General features: G+C 22.1%; 6 protein-coding genes across 6 annotated transcripts; 5 read left to right on the forward strand and 1 right to left on the reverse strand. All coding sequences in view use genetic code 6, as the record gives it.

Moving 5' to 3' along the window:
• Positions 1 to 13: 13 nt before the first annotated feature.
• TTHERM_00656120 (troponin C) lies at positions 14 to 1,564 on the forward strand (the record flags this gene model as incomplete). Its single annotated transcript, XM_001032243.2, has 5 exons — positions 14 to 152; positions 282 to 392; positions 487 to 654; positions 1,139 to 1,347; positions 1,469 to 1,564. 5 exons carry the CDS (start codon positions 14 to 16, stop codon positions 1,562 to 1,564), a joined length of 723 nt encoding a protein of 240 aa, XP_001032243.2.
• A 2,829-nt stretch (positions 1,565 to 4,393) lies between these two features.
• TTHERM_000656129 (hypothetical protein) lies at positions 4,394 to 5,953 on the forward strand (the record flags this gene model as incomplete). The annotated part of the gene is made up of 1 exon (XM_012799700.1): positions 4,394 to 5,953. The coding sequence occupies one exon, from the start codon at positions 4,394 to 4,396 to the stop codon at positions 5,951 to 5,953; it is 1,560 nt and encodes a 519-aa protein (XP_012655154.1).
• Positions 5,954 to 6,541: 588 nt separating this feature from the next.
• TTHERM_00656130 (hypothetical protein) lies at positions 6,542 to 8,113 on the forward strand (the record flags this gene model as incomplete). Its single annotated transcript, XM_001032244.3, has 1 exon — positions 6,542 to 8,113. One exon carries the CDS (start codon positions 6,542 to 6,544, stop codon positions 8,111 to 8,113), a length of 1,572 nt encoding a protein of 523 aa, XP_001032244.2.
• Positions 8,114 to 9,083: 970 nt separating this feature from the next.
• On the forward strand, positions 9,084 to 9,970 carry TTHERM_00656140 (transmembrane protein, putative; the record flags this gene model as incomplete). The annotated part of the gene is made up of 2 exons (XM_001032245.3): positions 9,084 to 9,534; positions 9,915 to 9,970. 2 exons carry the CDS (start codon positions 9,084 to 9,086, stop codon positions 9,968 to 9,970), a joined length of 507 nt encoding a protein of 168 aa, XP_001032245.2.
• Positions 9,971 to 10,183: 213 nt separating this feature from the next.
• TTHERM_00656160 (kinase domain protein) lies at positions 10,184 to 13,757 on the forward strand. Its single transcript, XM_001032247.2, has 4 exons — positions 10,184 to 11,019; positions 11,163 to 11,218; positions 11,407 to 12,135; positions 12,361 to 13,757. The coding sequence occupies exons 1-4, from the start codon at positions 10,191 to 10,193 to the stop codon at positions 12,796 to 12,798; spliced, it is 2,052 nt and encodes a 683-aa protein (XP_001032247.2). The 5' UTR covers positions 10,184 to 10,190; the 3' UTR covers positions 12,799 to 13,757.
• A 2,979-nt stretch (positions 13,758 to 16,736) lies between these two features.
• Positions 16,737 to 17,564, reverse strand: TTHERM_000656208 (hypothetical protein; the record flags this gene model as incomplete). The annotated part of the gene is made up of 4 exons (XM_012799701.1): positions 16,737 to 16,876; positions 16,965 to 17,051; positions 17,116 to 17,165; positions 17,221 to 17,564. The coding sequence occupies 4 exons, from the start codon at positions 17,562 to 17,564 to the stop codon at positions 16,737 to 16,739; spliced, it is 621 nt and encodes a 206-aa protein (XP_012655155.1).
• Between the last annotated feature and the right edge of the window lie 810 nt (positions 17,565 to 18,374).

Below are 18,374 nucleotides of genomic sequence, written 5' to 3' on the forward strand. Positions count from 1 at the left end.
AATTGTATTTTTTATGTCATTTAATCAAAACAATATTAGTATAACAACTCCTAGTTCAGGTCCTAAAGCTTCTATACTAAAATAATAGAACGTAGCTTAAAAAAAAAGAGGAGCCCTCCAAAATACAGATGATTATAGTCTGATTATAGGAAGTAGGATATTTCTTTATTATTATAATAGTTTATTAGAAAAATTATGTTCTTGATCTAAGCGATCGATTGATCGATGAACATATTTTTTAATTATCATTTATTAACAAACATGTCATTCTTTAAAAATAGCTACTGGATTGGAAAGATTTGAGATTGAAAAGCTAAAAGCAGTTTTTTCTAAATTTGATTTGCAAGATAAAGGCTTTATCATGAAATATGAGTTAGATGATGTATTTAAATGTAATTTCTTCGTTATTTGTTTCATTTTTATTCCTCAATAGTAAAGCTTACTGATAATAAATCCTAATTAATCTTTACATAATCGTATTATTAGTTATGGAATTCATGCCTGCAAATGATATCAAAAAGTATGTAAATGATGAACTTTAAGAAAGAGACAGACAACAATAAACAATAGAGTTCATAGCTTGCTGTGAAATTTACAGTAAAATAAAGAAGAGACTTGCTGCTGAAGAAGAAGAAGCATAAAATATTGAATACAGTAAGCTTATAAATTTAATTTAAAAAATACGTTTTAATACATGATTTATTTCTATTTTTTATTGAGTTTTAAACAAACAAACAAACAAATAAATAAATTTGTTTTGACTACACTAATAATTGACATTTACTTACTTGAAAATATTTTTTTAGATTTGATAGTACCATAAATAAAAACATAAATTTACATTTTCAACAAATTTATTTAATTGTTTTCTCTTTTGCTTTTTTATTAAAAGTGTAGATTTATCATTAAAAAATTTTAATTTAATCTATTTACATACAGATAAATAAGCTTTATTTAAATCAAGTTAATTTAAATGTTGAAATCAAAAAATTATTTAAAAGCTAATTTCAAGTAAAATTTTCAATAAAAGTAATTGCTTTAGAAATAGAATTCAATGCATTAAATCTTAGCTGCAATTTTAAATAAAAAAAAATAATATTTTAATCAAAAATTAATCTAATTTATCACATTAAAATAGTTGATGCTTTTGTAGCTCTTGGAGGTAACTTTGATAGAACAGGAGTTATCAGTAAAGAAGTTATAATAAATACTATCAAAAATGAATTTGGTCTACTTTTTGACATTGAAAAGCTGTTTGATTCTGCTCATATAACTTCTGAAAATCTTACATTCTAAGACTTTTGTATGATGTTTGAGAGTTCAGAAGATTCAAAAAGCTTAATTTCTGTAATTATTTTTAATAGTATTATTTATTTTATTGCAAAATCAAAACTAATTTTCTCACAAAATTAAAGTATAGATAGATAGATAAATTTAAAAAAATTATGTTTATTTAAAATTTAAAAAGGCAATCTCAAATTAGCAACAGTTCAGGTAAACATAGCTTACAAGCGGGTTCGATGTTAAATACAAAGATTTCGAGACATGGAATGCACAATTTTGATTTAATTATTTACTATTTTGATAATATAAATTTTAATTACTAAATGTTTGTTTTCTTAAATATATATTATGCAATATTTTATTAATTAGAATGTTTTTTTATGCTTTACAGCCATCAAATCTATTTTCTTAAATTATTAATCTAAAAAATGAAAATAAGAAATGCAATATTTTATTTAATGTAAAACCAAAATTAAAATATATGAATTTAATATCAAAATTTATTTCAGATGCTTGAATTATCACTTTTTAAATTTTAAATAATATCTTAAATTTTATAGAAAATGTTATATCACAAGTTGAGATAAATAAATAAAAGAATGTTAATAGAATAATTAATATCTTATCAAAATTCATAAGAAACTTTAGAGCAACTAAGCTTTAAGATATACTTTATTTAATTTATAAACATTAATTTAGATCAAAAAAGAAAATACAAATAATAATAAATTATGAAAAGCCAAAATCTAAAAAACTAATAAGAAATATCCTTATTTGGTGAAAAAATTTTACTCTCAAATTAAGAATGCTATATAAATTTGTCAAAATAACATTATTCTTTTGGATGCTCTTCAAAACTTGAAATAGAGAAATTAAAAAATAAGACTATGCAGTCAAATAAATATAAATTTATAGATTTTAAAATAATAGGCGGAGGGCTTACTGATTCTTAAATTTAAGAGATAGGAGGAGCTATAAGTAAGTGCAAATAATTGTAAATTTTAGTACTAGATTTAAGTTTTAATTATGCTTCTTTTCAGCTAAAGTCAAATAATCTAGCTTCTGCGATTTAATAATAGCTGCAAACTACTTTAAAGTCTATTTAATTCAATTTCACAAATAACTCATTTAATGGATATTTCTCTAAAAGTTTGATCTAATCTGTGAGCAAATGTTTATAACTTGAGAATTTAGATATTTCTTTCAGAAATAATGGTTTGTAGGTTGAAATTTTTGAAGGTTTTTAAAATATTTCTAATCTTAAAAGCTTAAAAAATCTAAATTTGGATTTATCCTTCAACGAAAACATATAAGATTCATTAATTCTAATATGTTAGTAAATATTTTAACTTGATTCTTTATAATAATTTCATTTAAATTTAAGAAAAACCAATCTAAATATGAATTAAGTTTAAAATATCTTTGAAAACATTTATAAACTCTACAAGCTTGAAAAAATGCATTTAGTTCTTTAAGAAAATGCTATTTGCTACAGTTGCATTCAAGTTATAACTTAAAAAATTAAAACGTTAAGTAAACTAAAGGAGCTTACGTTGGACTTGGGATGGACATAAATAAATGATTAGACCTGTGCTTTACTAATTGAAGGTATTCTGTAATGTTAATCTTTAAAAATTATTGATTTAGATCTAAAATGGAACTAAATCTAATCTGTTAAATTGACTTAAACTTTAGACTTATCAAAATCAAAGGTTGAAAAGATAAACATAAATTTAAAGAGCAGTTAAGTAAACTGTTAATGCATAAAGGATATATTAGATTTCATAAATTAAATCCCATTTTTATAGGATTTATCTTTACATTTATAAGATAATCCTTTGTCAGGAGATACTAAGTTAATAGGATAAGGTATCTAAAAATTGAAAATATCAAAACTCTCTTTGAATATTGAAGAATCGAATCTAAATGATAAGGATATTCTGGACTTATTATCCATAAGCTCTTAAAATAATTCAATTTATCAATTATTTTTAGATATAAGCTAAAATAACTTTAAAGAATCTTGTCTAAATGATTTAGGAATGTAATTAGCGAATTTTAAAAATCTGAAAATTTTAAACTTTAAAATGGACAGAATCTAATAATATTAAGACATTAATTCTCTATAAATGATGTTCAAAAAAATATTTAAATCAAAAACAATTAACCAATTTTACTATTATTCTTTTAAAAAGTTTTAGAATATAATTGAATAAATTTGTTTAAAAGAATGCTTAAAAGCACCTCACTTAGCAGAATTTAAATGTTTTTGAGTAATAGTATATTTGACAAGCTTTATATCAGCTAATAATAAACACTATTTTGATGTCCTCACTCACTCCTCCATAAATATGTAAAAATTCATTTTCAAACATTTTAATTTTTAAAGCAAAACAAATGTTTGAAATTTTAAGTAAATTAAATCAATTAAATAAAATAAAATATCATTTAGAATAAATTAAAATATAATATATTTTATGTCATTCATCCTATATTAGTATGTTTTTTAGTTACATGTTTAATTTTTTGGAAATATTATGTTTTAATTTTCTGTTGAGTTACAATTTATTTTCTGACATTTTTTATTTACAAAATATATGAAATATGCTTTTTCAATTTTAAAAATAAGCAAAATCAACACAACCTAAAAATAAGTTATTCTGAATAAAATAAATAAATAAATAAAGTAATTTGGTTTACTTAGATTATATTCTATTTATTCAATAATAATAAATATTTATATAAACGCCATTTTTTTTTTCGAGCCTGTTGTCTACAATAAAATTTATAAAATAAATTGAATATCAGATTCGTAATATTTAATTAGGATTTGCATTTTTTTCCTGTTGGGATTTATAAGAAATTAGTAATAGATATTTTATATTTATGGGTGACAGACAGTCAAATATTTCATTATTTATTTTTTTTCAGATGTGATTTTTTAATTAATAATTTCATAGAAGATTGAAATGAGGTTTTTTAGTTTGTATTATTGATTATCTTTTTTTCATTTAAATATTTTGGTAAACTAATTAACAATTAATTTATTATTACAAGAATTGAAAAACAAATTATAATAAATATTCTGTATTATTTATAAATAAAAAACATGGATAATCATCTTTTCTTTAATAATTATAATCCTACTAAAATCAATTAATATGATTCATATTTAGTTAAAGATTTCAGTATAGTAGAAACATTTTAAGATACCTAATAGCTTTATAAGAATAGGAGAAATTCTTAGGCAGGAAAATAATTCGCAGATTTTATATGTAAATGCATAAATGTAAAAGCAATAGAAAAGTGCTTTTAAAATTAAAGCATTAAGGATATCGGGCTACAAGAGGTTGGAAAAGGCTTATAAAATTGCTGTAAATTAGAATCACTAGCATTGGTTTTTAGAAGAAATGATTTTGGATCAACTGAATCTCATATTGAATTTGCTACAGCTATAGACGCTTCTAAAGAACACCTCAAAAATATTAATCTAGATTTTGGAATTAACAACATGTAAGATGAATCTCCTAAGCTTTTTATGAAAAGCATCTCTACCTGCTAAAAACTTGAATCACTGACTCTTGGGTTTGCAAGTAATCAGATGAGCTCCAAGTTTTCAGAATGTTTTAATGGTTTCGAAAATCTTAAATAGCTTTAAAAATTGTAAATAGATTTATCTTAAAACGAAAAAATTGGTATTGGAATTACAAAAATCACTTAGTCAATTTCAACTTTAAATTAATTACAATTTTTGCAACTAAACTTATAGAAAATTTCTCTTACTCCAGAATATCTTAAGCAAACCTCAGAAAGTATTTGCTAACTAGCTAATCTTCAATATTTAGAGTTAAATCTGTAATAGAATAATTTGGGGAATTCAGGGATAGAGCAAATTAATTTTTCTAATCTTAAACACTTGGAAAGCTTAAAATTATTTCTTGGTTGGACTTAGCTTAATGGAATAGGATTAATTAGGTTAATCTTGAATACAATTTAGTGTAAATAGTTGAAAAATATTGATTTTGAGTTAAAATGGAATTAAATTAATGAAAATTTATAACCTGAATAGTATTAAATACCAGAATAGCTTGCAAGTTTAAATTCTTTGTCTCTGCACTTAAGAGGAAATAAACTAGGTTCTTAAAAGTTATCAAAGTTAATTAATTTTATAACGAGTGTTATTCATCTACAATAATTAGAAATCAATGCTGAGGCAAATAGTATTAATACAAATTTAAACGAATTAGGTCAAACTTTATAAAATCTGTAGATAAAAAAACTGAAATTAAATTTTGAAGATAATGAAATTGAAAATGAAGATTTGGTTAAGTTCTTTTAAGTTTTTTCATAAAATGAACAATTAGAAAGTTTATAAATTAGTCTAAAAGAAAATAAGTTGAATTAATCGTGCTATGAAGAATTTGGATAATCTTTATCAAAATTCAAACGACTAAACTAGCTAGAGTTATAATTTAATAGCTTTAATAATATACAAGAATACAAACTAACCAAAGAATTCCTAAAATGCATATTTGAAAGTAAATCCATAAAGCATTTAAAATACATAATGCCATTCGCTTAATACCATGATAGATAAAAGATGGAAATTCTCCATTAATAATGTAAAAAGTCGAAATATCTTGTTAAATATTAATTTAAAGTTTTATGAAATTAAAAAATATTTTTAAAATTTTATTTGTCTTTTTTTAATAAATGTTTGTAAGCAAAATATCATTTTTTTGAATTAATTAATTCATTAAAAACGATATTTTCAAATAAAATTAAAAAATAATTTTTAATTTAAATCTTTTTTATAAATCTTTTGTAATAAAAATTCATGTTTTATTTAAAGATATTATTTATCATCAAAATTAAATAAAGAAAAAAATTTTTTTGATTTTTTAATATTTTTGTTAAATATGTAGAAAAAAACATTTATAATTTAATTTATTATTTAAAGTTTATTTTTAATCATTAATTTAAATCTTATTAATTTAAAAACTCTGAAAATAAGCGCAAAAAGAATATTTAATTAATCGTATAACATCAATATAAAATTTATTATTCGTTTAATTGAAGTAACATTTAAGAAATATAATTGTTTGATTTTATCCTTAAAAAGATATATATATATATATATTCCACAATTAATTAATTAAAAGCCTTAAAGAATTTTAATTGAAATAAGCAAAAGCTTAATCTGATAAAATATCATCAGACAAATAAGTCAATTTTAAACTTCATCAAATTGAAAGAAATGGCTGGAAGAATAAATCCAAATACTATAATGGAGGAGGAAGATGAGGATTAAAATTCAACTTAAAATAATAATCCGTATTCCAAAGAAAATGATAGTAGAATAAATAACAAAAACTTGTTTAGTTTACTTATAAATAATTAAAATTTGAGCAAAGATATGTAGTCTACAACAAATTATCCTTTCATTTAAGCTGCGAGTTATATTCCTAATGACTTTGAAGCTGATAACTTACCCAACAATTATTGTGGCTAAGATTAAGAAACTCCTGTAGAATAAGAAAATTAGTTAGTAATACCTCAGTTTGTTAAAGACTTATTATTATGTGATGAATCCCTTTATGATTTGATGAGGCACAAAAATAAATTCAAATTTTCATTTGGCAAAGATATTTATTTAGTAAGCCAGAAAGTAAGTTAGAGTTAAAACTTACCAGAAAACAGATTACAGACAACAGAATATGAATTGCTAGAAAAATATGAGTGCTTTAATGCGTTTTTCTTTTAGAAGCACTAATTAGTAGAAAGAAGTGTTTTAGAAATACACCATTCATAAACAACAGAAAAAAACTAATTGCTTAGTTTTATGATTTCTGAGATTCTGAGAGATTAAGCATGTAAAGATAATTAAGAATAAAGTCAAATAGCGCCGGAAATATTGCTTTATGATAACACTCAACAGTTTAACTATAAGCTAATTAAACAAATGATCAAAAATAAATTATTCTAAATTCATAGTTTAAAGCAGAATTAAACACAATCTTAAGAACTTTTGAATTTAAGTCAAGTAAATAGTTAAAGTTTAGAAACACTGTTTGAAACAATAAGTGAAAATTGTCTTTAAAAATTACATGTAATTGAGAGCCACTCTTAGATAGAATTTTGTGTAAATTTAAGAGCAATAAAGCACATCCTAACTAAAAATAAATCAATAAGAATTGTGATTATAGATGAAGTTAATGCTTTTTACGTAGAAAATGAATCTTATGCTCATCTTCATCATAAAACACCTTCTAAGGATGAAGATGAATCAAATAACTAAAAGAAAAAGAAGAAAACAGCAGCATAGCACCATGTTTAGCATAAATTAAACATAAGCAAATAGTTTGATACAGTTGTAAAAGAATATTTAGAGGAAGTGTAATAAAAATTTACAAGAGTTAGCTTTATATAAAGCAAGAGAGACTACTTTAAAGTTAGAAATCTAATTGATTTTAAAGACGATAGATTTTTAGCAAGCGAAGAGCTTACACATATTCTAAGCAAAGAATGCTATCATATGAATGTAGACTTTTAAAATATATACTGTCTAAGTTTAGACAATTTTTCAGTTTAAGCAATTGAAAAAGCTCTTGAATTGCTAAAATAAGATTAGATAACCAACTAAATGTACATAAACCCACAAAAAGTCAGTGTTGTTGTCAAGAGAAATCTAACCTCCGAAGAAAATGATGAAGATTAATATGAACAAGAAAAAATTAAAATGTAAGAATTTAAATATCAAATGGGATTTTACACTTTTGAAAAAGGAGAATTTAAAATATTTAGTGAAAATCTATTTTATATAAATTGAATGAAATTCATTATTTAATTACAAAAATAATTTTTAAAATTTTTCAAAAAAGTTAAAAAAATAAACTAACAACAAACAAACAAGCAAACAAAACAAAACAAAAATGTAATTAAAAACATATTACATTATCTAATAAATAAATAAAATAATTCAACAATAAATAAATAAATAAAATAATTCAACAATAAATAAGCTTAAAGAAGTTAACAGTAATTCCCCATTAACAATCATCATACATATTATCAACTAATATTAATTATAAGTAAAATTTCCAAATTAACCTTAATACTAATGAAGATGATAATAAATATTCTTCAACTTAATAATCAGCAATAAAAATGATATTTATAAGATTAAAATCCTCTTAATCTACTATAAATTTTATTTATTATATCTTTGATTGGTTCTTTTAATAATGGTAACAATTATAGTAAAAAATAAACTAAAAAAATGATAAACGTAAAATGTAAAGAAGATATTCATACCTGCATGCTTTAATAGTAGTTCAAAAATATAAAAAATTATGTTTATTTATTTATTGTTTTCACTGATAAATAAATTAAATTTGAGCTTTTATCAAGTTTTTTTATATTTTATAATCTATTTCAATAAAAAGAAATAAATATTAAGTATTATTTTGAAAAATCTAAAAAAAATTATTAGAATCTATCTAACTATAACTGTTATATATGAATAACATTTTTGTAAAAATGAAGAAAAAATTATGAGATATTTCATTTATTTTACATTTTTGTGGATTTTATTTATTAAGATGAAGAATTATTTTATTTAATTGATACGCTAAAAAAAAATAGTTTATCGAAAGATATATTTTAGTATTTATTACTTTGATATTCTGAAATTATATCTCGTCAGATATTAATTTGTTTGAATTAGTTTTATACGAAGGTAAGAAGAAAAAAATATCAAGACTACTTACTTATTTTCAAATTGTAAATCAAATAGATAAATGGAAGACTTGAATTAAAAAAAGGAGTAGCAAAATAAAGATTAGCTGAATTTATAAAAGCAAGAAGAAAGAGAGTCTGCTTTTAAGAAGCTTTACAAGGATTATGTCAATTAAAAATAGAATGAAATCAATTTATACAACATATTTAAGAATAATGTATTATTGGAAGATTTTACATATTCTAGAAGGTCCGCGCTAGCATTCATATTTGTTCCTACTTTATTGAATTTATATTATATTTGGAAACCCTATAGCCCTATGAAGAATACCTTCAGAATAGGCACAATTATAGGCTGCTTTCTCCACTTCAATTATGCTTTGAAAAAGGATTTTAGAGAGTTAGTAAAGAAAGATACAGAACTGGCTAATAAAGCAAGACTCTACGCTTAAAATATTAGTATAAATAATCTTTCAGTGAGATCATTCTAGAAGGAAACTAATGAAATCGCAGGTATGTTATTTATTATTTTTGATAATTAATGACTAAATTTTTAAAGGGTGGTATTTAAAGTAAGCTTAATAATGTCTTAAAATAGCAACTTTTGTAACAAAAATCATAGATTTTATTACTTTCTCAGAGATTTTTTTACTTGCATAATAAATACGATGGACACAAATTTATTTTTATAAAGTTATAATTGTCAATTTAGCTTTCATAAGCATCTGCAAATAAGTCATTTGTTTATTAAAGCTAAGCAATTTATGCAACTTTAATAAAATATTGCTCCGAGTATGAGCTTCATAATTTTAGATTTAAAAATTTAGTCATTCCTCTTTTGCGTTATTGAGTACTATTTAATTAATTGTAAATATTATATTTATATCAAATAGATAAAAGAAAGCAAAAAATAGAACCAGTACAAGTTTAAGATATCCAAAACAAATGATAATTATCTAAATAATTTACTTTATGAGCTCTAATTTCTTTTTATATATTTTTTGTATGGTTTTGTATAGGATTTGAGCAATTAAACAGAAATTAAAATTGTTGTATTAGATTGGATTATATTATATTAAATTATTTTGATTGCTTTCTTTGAATGTATAAATAATAACTAATTAAATAAGTGAGTGAGTGATTGATTGATTGAGCAATTGGGTGAGCGTATGTATGATTATTTTTTGATAGAATTGATAAATTGCAAAAATTAATAATTAAAAGAAATAAATAATCGGCCTATAATATTAAGAGAAGAAATTAATTAAAATAAAATAAAGATAATTTGTTTAAGTAGAATCAACCAATTAATTGATAAATTATAAATGGGTTGCACAAACGCGAAGTAAAAAAAGGAATAGAAAGACCCTAATAAGGTTAGAAAACCGAACGCGTACTTGGCAGAAGATAAATTTTGGGATGACCCTTCAATAAAGGACAATAAATAGCGAGAGTAAACTATAGCCTCCATCGAAAATATTCATTACTTCTACAAATTTGAGAGAAAATTAGGGTCAGGATCGTTTGGAAGCGTAACTTTGGGAATACCATTGAATGATCCTGACAAAAGGGTAGCTATAAAGACGATTCAAAAGGAGAGTGTTCAGGGGATTCCTTAGCATTATTTGAAAAGAGAAGTAGATATTATAAAATCATTGGATCATCCAAACATTTGCAAATTTTTAGAAACTTACATGGACAAAGAAAACATTTATTTAGTTATGGAGTACTGTGCAGGAGGTACGCTGAAAGAGCTAATTTATTCGCAGAATAACAATGAATTTGCTGTGGCAAAAATCATGCAAAAGCTTTTTTGGGCTGTTAATTACATGCACAATAATAACATTGTTCATCGCGATTTGAAATTAGAAAATGTCATCTTTTCAACAACCAATCCTGCTACTTCAGACATAAAGATTATTGATTTTGGTCTTTCCAAAAAGGTTCATGACAAATAGAAGAGAAGACACACCAAAGTAGGTTCCTTCAATTACATGGGTAAGCAAACAACCAAACAAGCAAGCAAGCTAGCTAGCATGCATTCTTGTTGGAAGCAAACAAGTGCAAGCTAGCTAGTTAGCAAGCAAGCATAAATAACATTTGAAATCCTTTCATTTAATCTATTTTTTGATAATTAAAAGCCCCAGAAGTGCTCCTCCACTGCAAATACGATAAAGAATGCGACGTTTGGTCTTTGGTAATTTATCTACGAATATATGAATGAATGAATGAATTAATTAATAAATAAATTAATGGATCTATTAATTTCTTTATTATGTTCATCCTATTTTAATAAGCTATTTATTACTGACTTTAAATTAATTTAATACTCTTTTTGCTTAAATATTCAAATTTATCGTAAATACTTTCTTAATTACTTATTAGGGATGCATGATGTTTGCTTTAATAAGTGGTGAATTGCCTTTCTATGATATGAAGAGTATTCAGGAAGGTAAATTCGCATTTGATGCTGCCAGCTGGAAGATTGTTTCCAAAGATGCTCGTGAGCTCATAGAAAAAATGCTTGTTGTCAATACAGAAAAGCGCATTACATTACCAGAAGCCATGAATCACTCTTGGTTCAAAAGATTGCGTAAAAATACCTTAGGCACGATTGCTCTGCCTCGTTAGAGGGGATCGAAGCAATTGGTTCTTGATAGACTATTGAATTTTAAGCAGTCTTGCATGTTCAAAAGAGAAGTGTTGCAAATCATAGTTAAGCAAATGGAGAGTAATGAAAATATGACACCTAAAGATATTTTTGCCTTAATAGACAAAAACGGCAACGGTTTCATCACTGTTTAAGACATAAAAGAAGTAGTAAAAAGATTGAATTTAGAAGGAGAGCAATTCAAAGATGAAAAAGCAATCGAAGACCTTGTACAAACAATATCTAAATCTAACTAAAGCAACCTAGAACCGATATCTCCTACCAATAAAACCTACAAAAACTACCAAACTATTAAAGAAGCCATTAAAAAAATCAACTATTCTGAATTTCTCGCTGCTACACTTGACGAGCAGTACTATCTCAACACTTAAAAGCTCTAAAAAGCTTTTAAATACATGGATGCATCTGAAACTAATTCAATTAGCAAGGATGATATCATGGATGTAACCAATCAATTAATTTATTTTTTAATTATTCTTAGCTTATTCAAAAGAGAGTATGTTAAGAATCCAAAACAAACAAGGCTCATTTAAAATTAATTTTTACTTGCAATGTTATTTTAATTAAAACTATGCTAAGAAAATGCGTTATTATGTTATTATGGATTTTTCAATATTTTGATATTAAATTAAGTAAAAATGACAAAAAATATTTTTTTAAACAAAAAGGTCTTTGCTAGAGAAGGAAGAAAACTTCCACCTGAAGATATAGATGCCATTATGGTAGAAATAAGTCCTTACTTGGACAAAAAAGGTAATTTAAATTTCGAGGGATTCTGCGATGTCATGAGAATGGGTTGCAATTAGTAATAAAAGGATATTTAAGATATAGTAGTTGAAGAAAAGCAAGAAAACGTATCTTCATGTGATAATAGCAGTGACTATGAATCAGAAGAAGAAAATGATAAAAAAGAAAACAATGCTAATAATTAAAATCACCATAACCAAAACGGTAGTAATAATCATAATAATCACCATAATCATCACCATAAAGAAAAAAAGAAATCTAAACTCTAAGCAAGCAAAGAGAATTTCGATACAGATATAACAAGCAAAAATAATACTTAATCAAATAAATAAACGCAGAAAAATGCTTAGCACGCTTGAAATTTTTTGGAATCTCCTTTTTATTTATTTGAAAAATATCTAATTTTCTTACATACTAAATAACTTAATAACTAACTAACTAATAAACAAACAACCAAAATAATAACAAAAATTTAATTTATAATAACTTATAAACAAACAAATAAATAAATAAATAAATTCACCTTAATTATAATTTCGAAAGAAATAAATATATTCATTATAAATAAATAAATCAATCAATCAATCTATAATTCATCTCTCTCAATCTACAAATAAATAAATAAATAAATATTGATCATTTAATTACAATATTTCTAATAATAAATAAATAAATATTTGCGAATATAATATTTTGAACATTTTTCTAATTATTTGTATTATTTTATAGTTTATATTAAATCATTTATTCATACGATCACTAATCCTTATAATTTTTAGTGCTCAAATTTTTTTGCAAACAAAATTTTAATTGTAATTATATTTACCAGTCAATATACATTTATTTATTTATGCGTGCAAATATGATAAATTTTTTGCAAATGTACCAGTTTTCTATTGATTGACTTTTCCAAATGAGTCAGATTTCAATTATTTTTGTTTACTTGTATCCTATTTATTAGCTGGTTAAACCTTCTATATGTAATTGATTATGTATCTATCTATCTATGTATTCATTTATTGAGTTTTTCTGATTATCTTTTTTGTTTCAGATTTTTTAATTATTCATCATAATTAGTTATACTGGTTTTATCTTCTAAAATACTAGATTTTATTTATAAGAAAATAGGTATTTTAAAAATATTATTACTTCTTTTAATAACGTTTTATTTGGAACAATTTTATTTGCAAAAAAATAAATTATTTTGGTGAAGAAATTGTTTGATATCTTCTCATTTTAAAATTGATTTGAATAGTATAAGTAAGTGGCAATCAAAATCAGAGGAGGTGAGAGATATAAAAATTTTTTATTTTTTTTTGATAATAAATTTGTGATCAAACAAAAAATAAACATTTAAATAATTAATTTATTAATAAATCAAAATTTGTAATTGATTTCACTTTTTTTTATCATTTAATTTGCAAGCTTTTGCTAGCATAAATCTAAAATAGTGTAAGATAGATAAATAGATAGATAGATTATATGTTTTCTTTATTTTATTTTTTGCTAGTAATAATATATAAATTTTTTATAAAGCTTTACTGATTTTTTTTTGGAGTAGAACTATTTAAAAATCTAAGTCAGCAAATTTAATTTATAATTACTTAAACATAAATAATTCTAAAACTATTTAATTTACGCTCTTGGTATTACTTTTGTGCTTGTTTTCTTATTAAACTTAATAATAACAACATGAAACCGCATTTAAAACAAATTATGCATATTTTAAAATTTATCAAAAAAAATACACATCAAAACAATTTAAACTATTTTTAGCTAGTTACAATGAATTTTGAGTTACTTCTTTGCTGAATAATAATTTTTTACTCAAGAAAAGATATGATTTCAAAAATAGCTGACAGATAAATAAATATATATAGATAGATAAATAGATAGATAGATATATAAACTAATGAATCATTTAAGAGGAACTAGAAATTATCTAAATAAACTTTTGCTTAGAGTTAAATTACATTAAATTTTATTTGCTTAGATATTTTAAAAAAATAATTTTTAGATGAATTTATTTAAGTGTTATTAGAAAGCTGATTCTTTTTAGTACTTTGAAACAACCATTTATATTTCTCACAAAATAAAAGGCTTAAAAAACTTTTATCAGATATTTTATAGTAAAAAAGATTAAGCGCTGCTATTTAGCATTAAAAGCCATAATAAATAAATATTCAATATACTAACATCTTTAAGAAAGATAACCTTTCTATCTTATACAGTTTTTTAAGCAGAAATTATTCTCCATTATTCTTGCTACAAGTATTAATTATTTAATCAAAATTAGATAAATAAAATAAAATTTAAATATTATTTAAATTAAATCAATCAAATTTGTTTTATTGTTTGTTTGCTTGCTTGCTTGAGTTTTTATTAAAAATAATAATTGATCTTACTTAAATTCAAGAACAAGCATCAAGAGACTTTTATTCTATTTTAATTGCTTGCCTAAATCTAATATACCCTAATCAGAGATATTATAGTTAAAGCTTTTTATTTAGATTAAAAATGATGATTAATGCACATTAATTAATATTTATATATACCATAAATAGAGCTCCAAAAACTTCAGATTTTTAGATTATGCTAAAGCTTAAGCAATACCAGATATTCCTTCATCGCCGAATTTATTGAATCTGTTTTCGAATACATAAATTAATTAAATATTTAATTCTGTAATTTTTAAAAAACTTTTGTAGTTAATTTTATTTATGAAAAGAAAAACAATACAATTAATAAGTTAAACAACTCAAATAAAACAGTTATTCAATATGGCTAATTTTTAAATAAAACTTTGAACTTTGCATTCATAATTTCCATTCATTTTTGTTTATATTTATAATAAAAAAAAGAAGTTCTTTTAAAATCTATATCAAATTATTTTCATTTAAAGAAATCCACTCAAATAATTTATCAATCAATCAACCAATTTGCTTGTATTGAAAAATTTTTTTGGTAGAAATTGTAAAAAATCAAAACAAATCATTTAAAACAATTTAAAAAGTAGATTCTTATAAAATACTTGATAGTAGAAATTGAAAAAGTATGTTGAAGTTATTTAATTTGTTTATTACCAAATTCCTTTCTATTTAAATAATATGACATTTATCATGATTCAATTTATTTCTTTAGATTTCCATAAATAACTTCTAAATAATTTTATTGAGTTAGTTAGCAAAAATAAATTGCTTTTGCAAAAAATAATTTAATTTACTTCTACTTTTTATGAAATATATTTTTTTAAGTAGGATATTTTTTATATTTAAATAAACGTTTTATCTATCAAAAAGAACTTAATTTACCTTAATATAAGAGATAATTATGTAAGATTTTTACACAATGTTAGGGATTTACTTAGATTAAATATTCCTAAATCTTGAATCTGACAAAATCTTTTTTATATTTCATTTTTTCATTTTAGGACAATTTAGAAATAAAAGAATTTATTTATGTTTTTTAAATTTTACGAAAGATCAAGTGTGAGAGATTTTAAGTTTTTGCTTTAGTTTAAGTTCTCACCTAGAAATGTAGCACCCCTATCACCTATCTCAAGTTCGCTATTAAATTAAAAGAAAATAGATACATTTAATAATTCGATTCATAATTAATTAATTAATTAAATAAAATTAGATTTTTATCAAAAAGATTTGAAATTTTTTGTAATTAATTTAAACATAAATTACTATAAATAGAGTGTTAAAGTTTGAATTTTTTTATGCTATCCAATATAAAAAGCTAAATCTTTAATGCCTTCTTGATTAATTTAGTTGAATCTTTTTATTTAAATCAAAATATTTTAAATAAATTTATATTTATAAATTAGCTTTATTTTTAAAAATTATTCATCAAAATAGATAAAAATTTTTCACATTTAATTAATTATTAATTATTTTACCCAATATTAAACGTAAGAATTGACAAATTTAAAAATTTGTTAAAAATTAAAGCTGTATCAGATACTCCTTAGCTTTTTATTTAGTTATTCCTGTATTAATTCATTAAATTTTGTTCAAAAATATATTTTAATTTCTTAATTAACTACTCTAAATTTAGGATTAGATGGTTTATTTGTTTACTGTTGCTTAATCCATTAGATAATTTCTTCAAGCCTGTGTCTGAAATTTTATTATGCCTTTTCAAAATTTTGAGTTTCTGAATATTTTCAAATTAAAAAAATATACTTTAAACTTAAATTGAGGTTAATTAAGTTTTCGAATTATCGAATTGCTTCTCCTAAAAAAGAAACACTGCTATCACTAATTTAGTTATACCTATTTCAAATAAAAAATCATTCTAAACACAAATTTGTGTTAATAAAAATTAGATCCAGCAAATTACCCTAAATTTAATTCTAAGCCAATTAATTTTTTACATTTAAATAAAATTTTAGTTAGGTTAATTAAGCCTTGGTCATTAAGCTAAGATTTTCTTTTAAATATTTAAAAATTAATTAATTTATTAATTTAATTAAATCTATAAAATGAATAATTAATAAATAAATAAAAGAGAAATTTACTCTAAAATAAGTTTAAAAATGATAAGGTTTTAATGATTTAACATTTCTTGGCCAATCTAAGATATTTCAATATCAGTGATCTAATTTCTATTTAAAGAAGAGTAAGTAAAATTAATTTTATCTTAACAAATAAATAAATTAAATTGTTTACTTCTAGTTTAAATTAACAGTTAACGCTTCATCTGACTTTATACAAACAACCTTTTGATATTATAAAATGTAAATTTCTTAGTTTTATTTTGATTTTATTTATTACTTTATTTGAAATATTTAATTATTTTTTTATTTTAGTACTCCTTTTTTTGCAAAAAATTAATCCCATATTTTAATTTAATTTACTTTTTTTATGCTAAGTTAAATTATATTTTAAATAACACAAATTAATTATTTTCTTTAACAATTATTATATTTCAAGATAAAAAGGGGTTAATAAGTAGAGTTTCTTTCCAACCCCACATATACTATATATATATATAAGAAGTAGTGAAAACAGTCTTTTCGTACATTTAAGTTTTTAAAAAAACAATATTATTATAAATGTATTAAAAAAAGTTAGTCTAAAAAATTATGTGCCAGACCACACTTTTCCCTTTATATCATATTTTATAATTTATCATAAAAATACACATCAAACAATTTAAACTATCTTTAGTTAAATACTAATTCTGATATATATTTTGAGTTACTAATTTTCTTAATATTAATTTTTATTCAAGGAAGGACATGAATTGTATTTCTTTCAAAAATAGCTGACAGATAAATAAATAAAAATATAATTAGTTAGTTAGATATATAGATAGATTGATAAATAGATATTAAAACTAATGATTTTTTTAAGAGGAACTAGAAATTTTCTAAATAAACCTTTGCTTAGAGTTAAATTACATTAAATTTTATTTGTTTAGATATTTTCAAAGAATAATTTTTAGATGAATTTATTTAAGCGTTATGATTCTTTTTAAAACTTTGAAAATACCATTTATATCTCACACAATATTAAAGACTTAAAAAACGCTTATAAGAAATTTTATAGTAAAAAAGATTAAGTGCTGCTATTTAACATTAAAAGCCATAATAAATAAATAGTCAATCAATATACTAAAATCTTTAAGAAAGATAACCTTTACATCTTATACAGTTTTTTAAGTTGAATTTATTCTCCATGATTTTTGTTACTTTTATTAATTATTTAAACAAAATTAGATAAGCAAAATAAAATTTAAATATTTTATAAATTAAACCAATCAAATTTTTTTTTTTGTTTGTATGTATGTATGTATGACCTTATATTAAAAAATATTTGATCTTACTTAAATTCAAGAACAAGCATCACAAGGCTTTTATTCTATTTTAATTGTTTGCCTAAATCTAAAATACCCTAATCAGAGACATTATAGTTAAAGCTTTTTA

The sequence above is a fragment of the Tetrahymena thermophila genome (assembly GCF_000189635.1).
Source record: "Tetrahymena thermophila SB210 genomic scaffold scf_8254435, whole genome shotgun sequence".
Classification (NCBI taxonomy): domain Eukaryota; phylum Ciliophora; class Oligohymenophorea; order Hymenostomatida; family Tetrahymenidae; genus Tetrahymena; species Tetrahymena thermophila.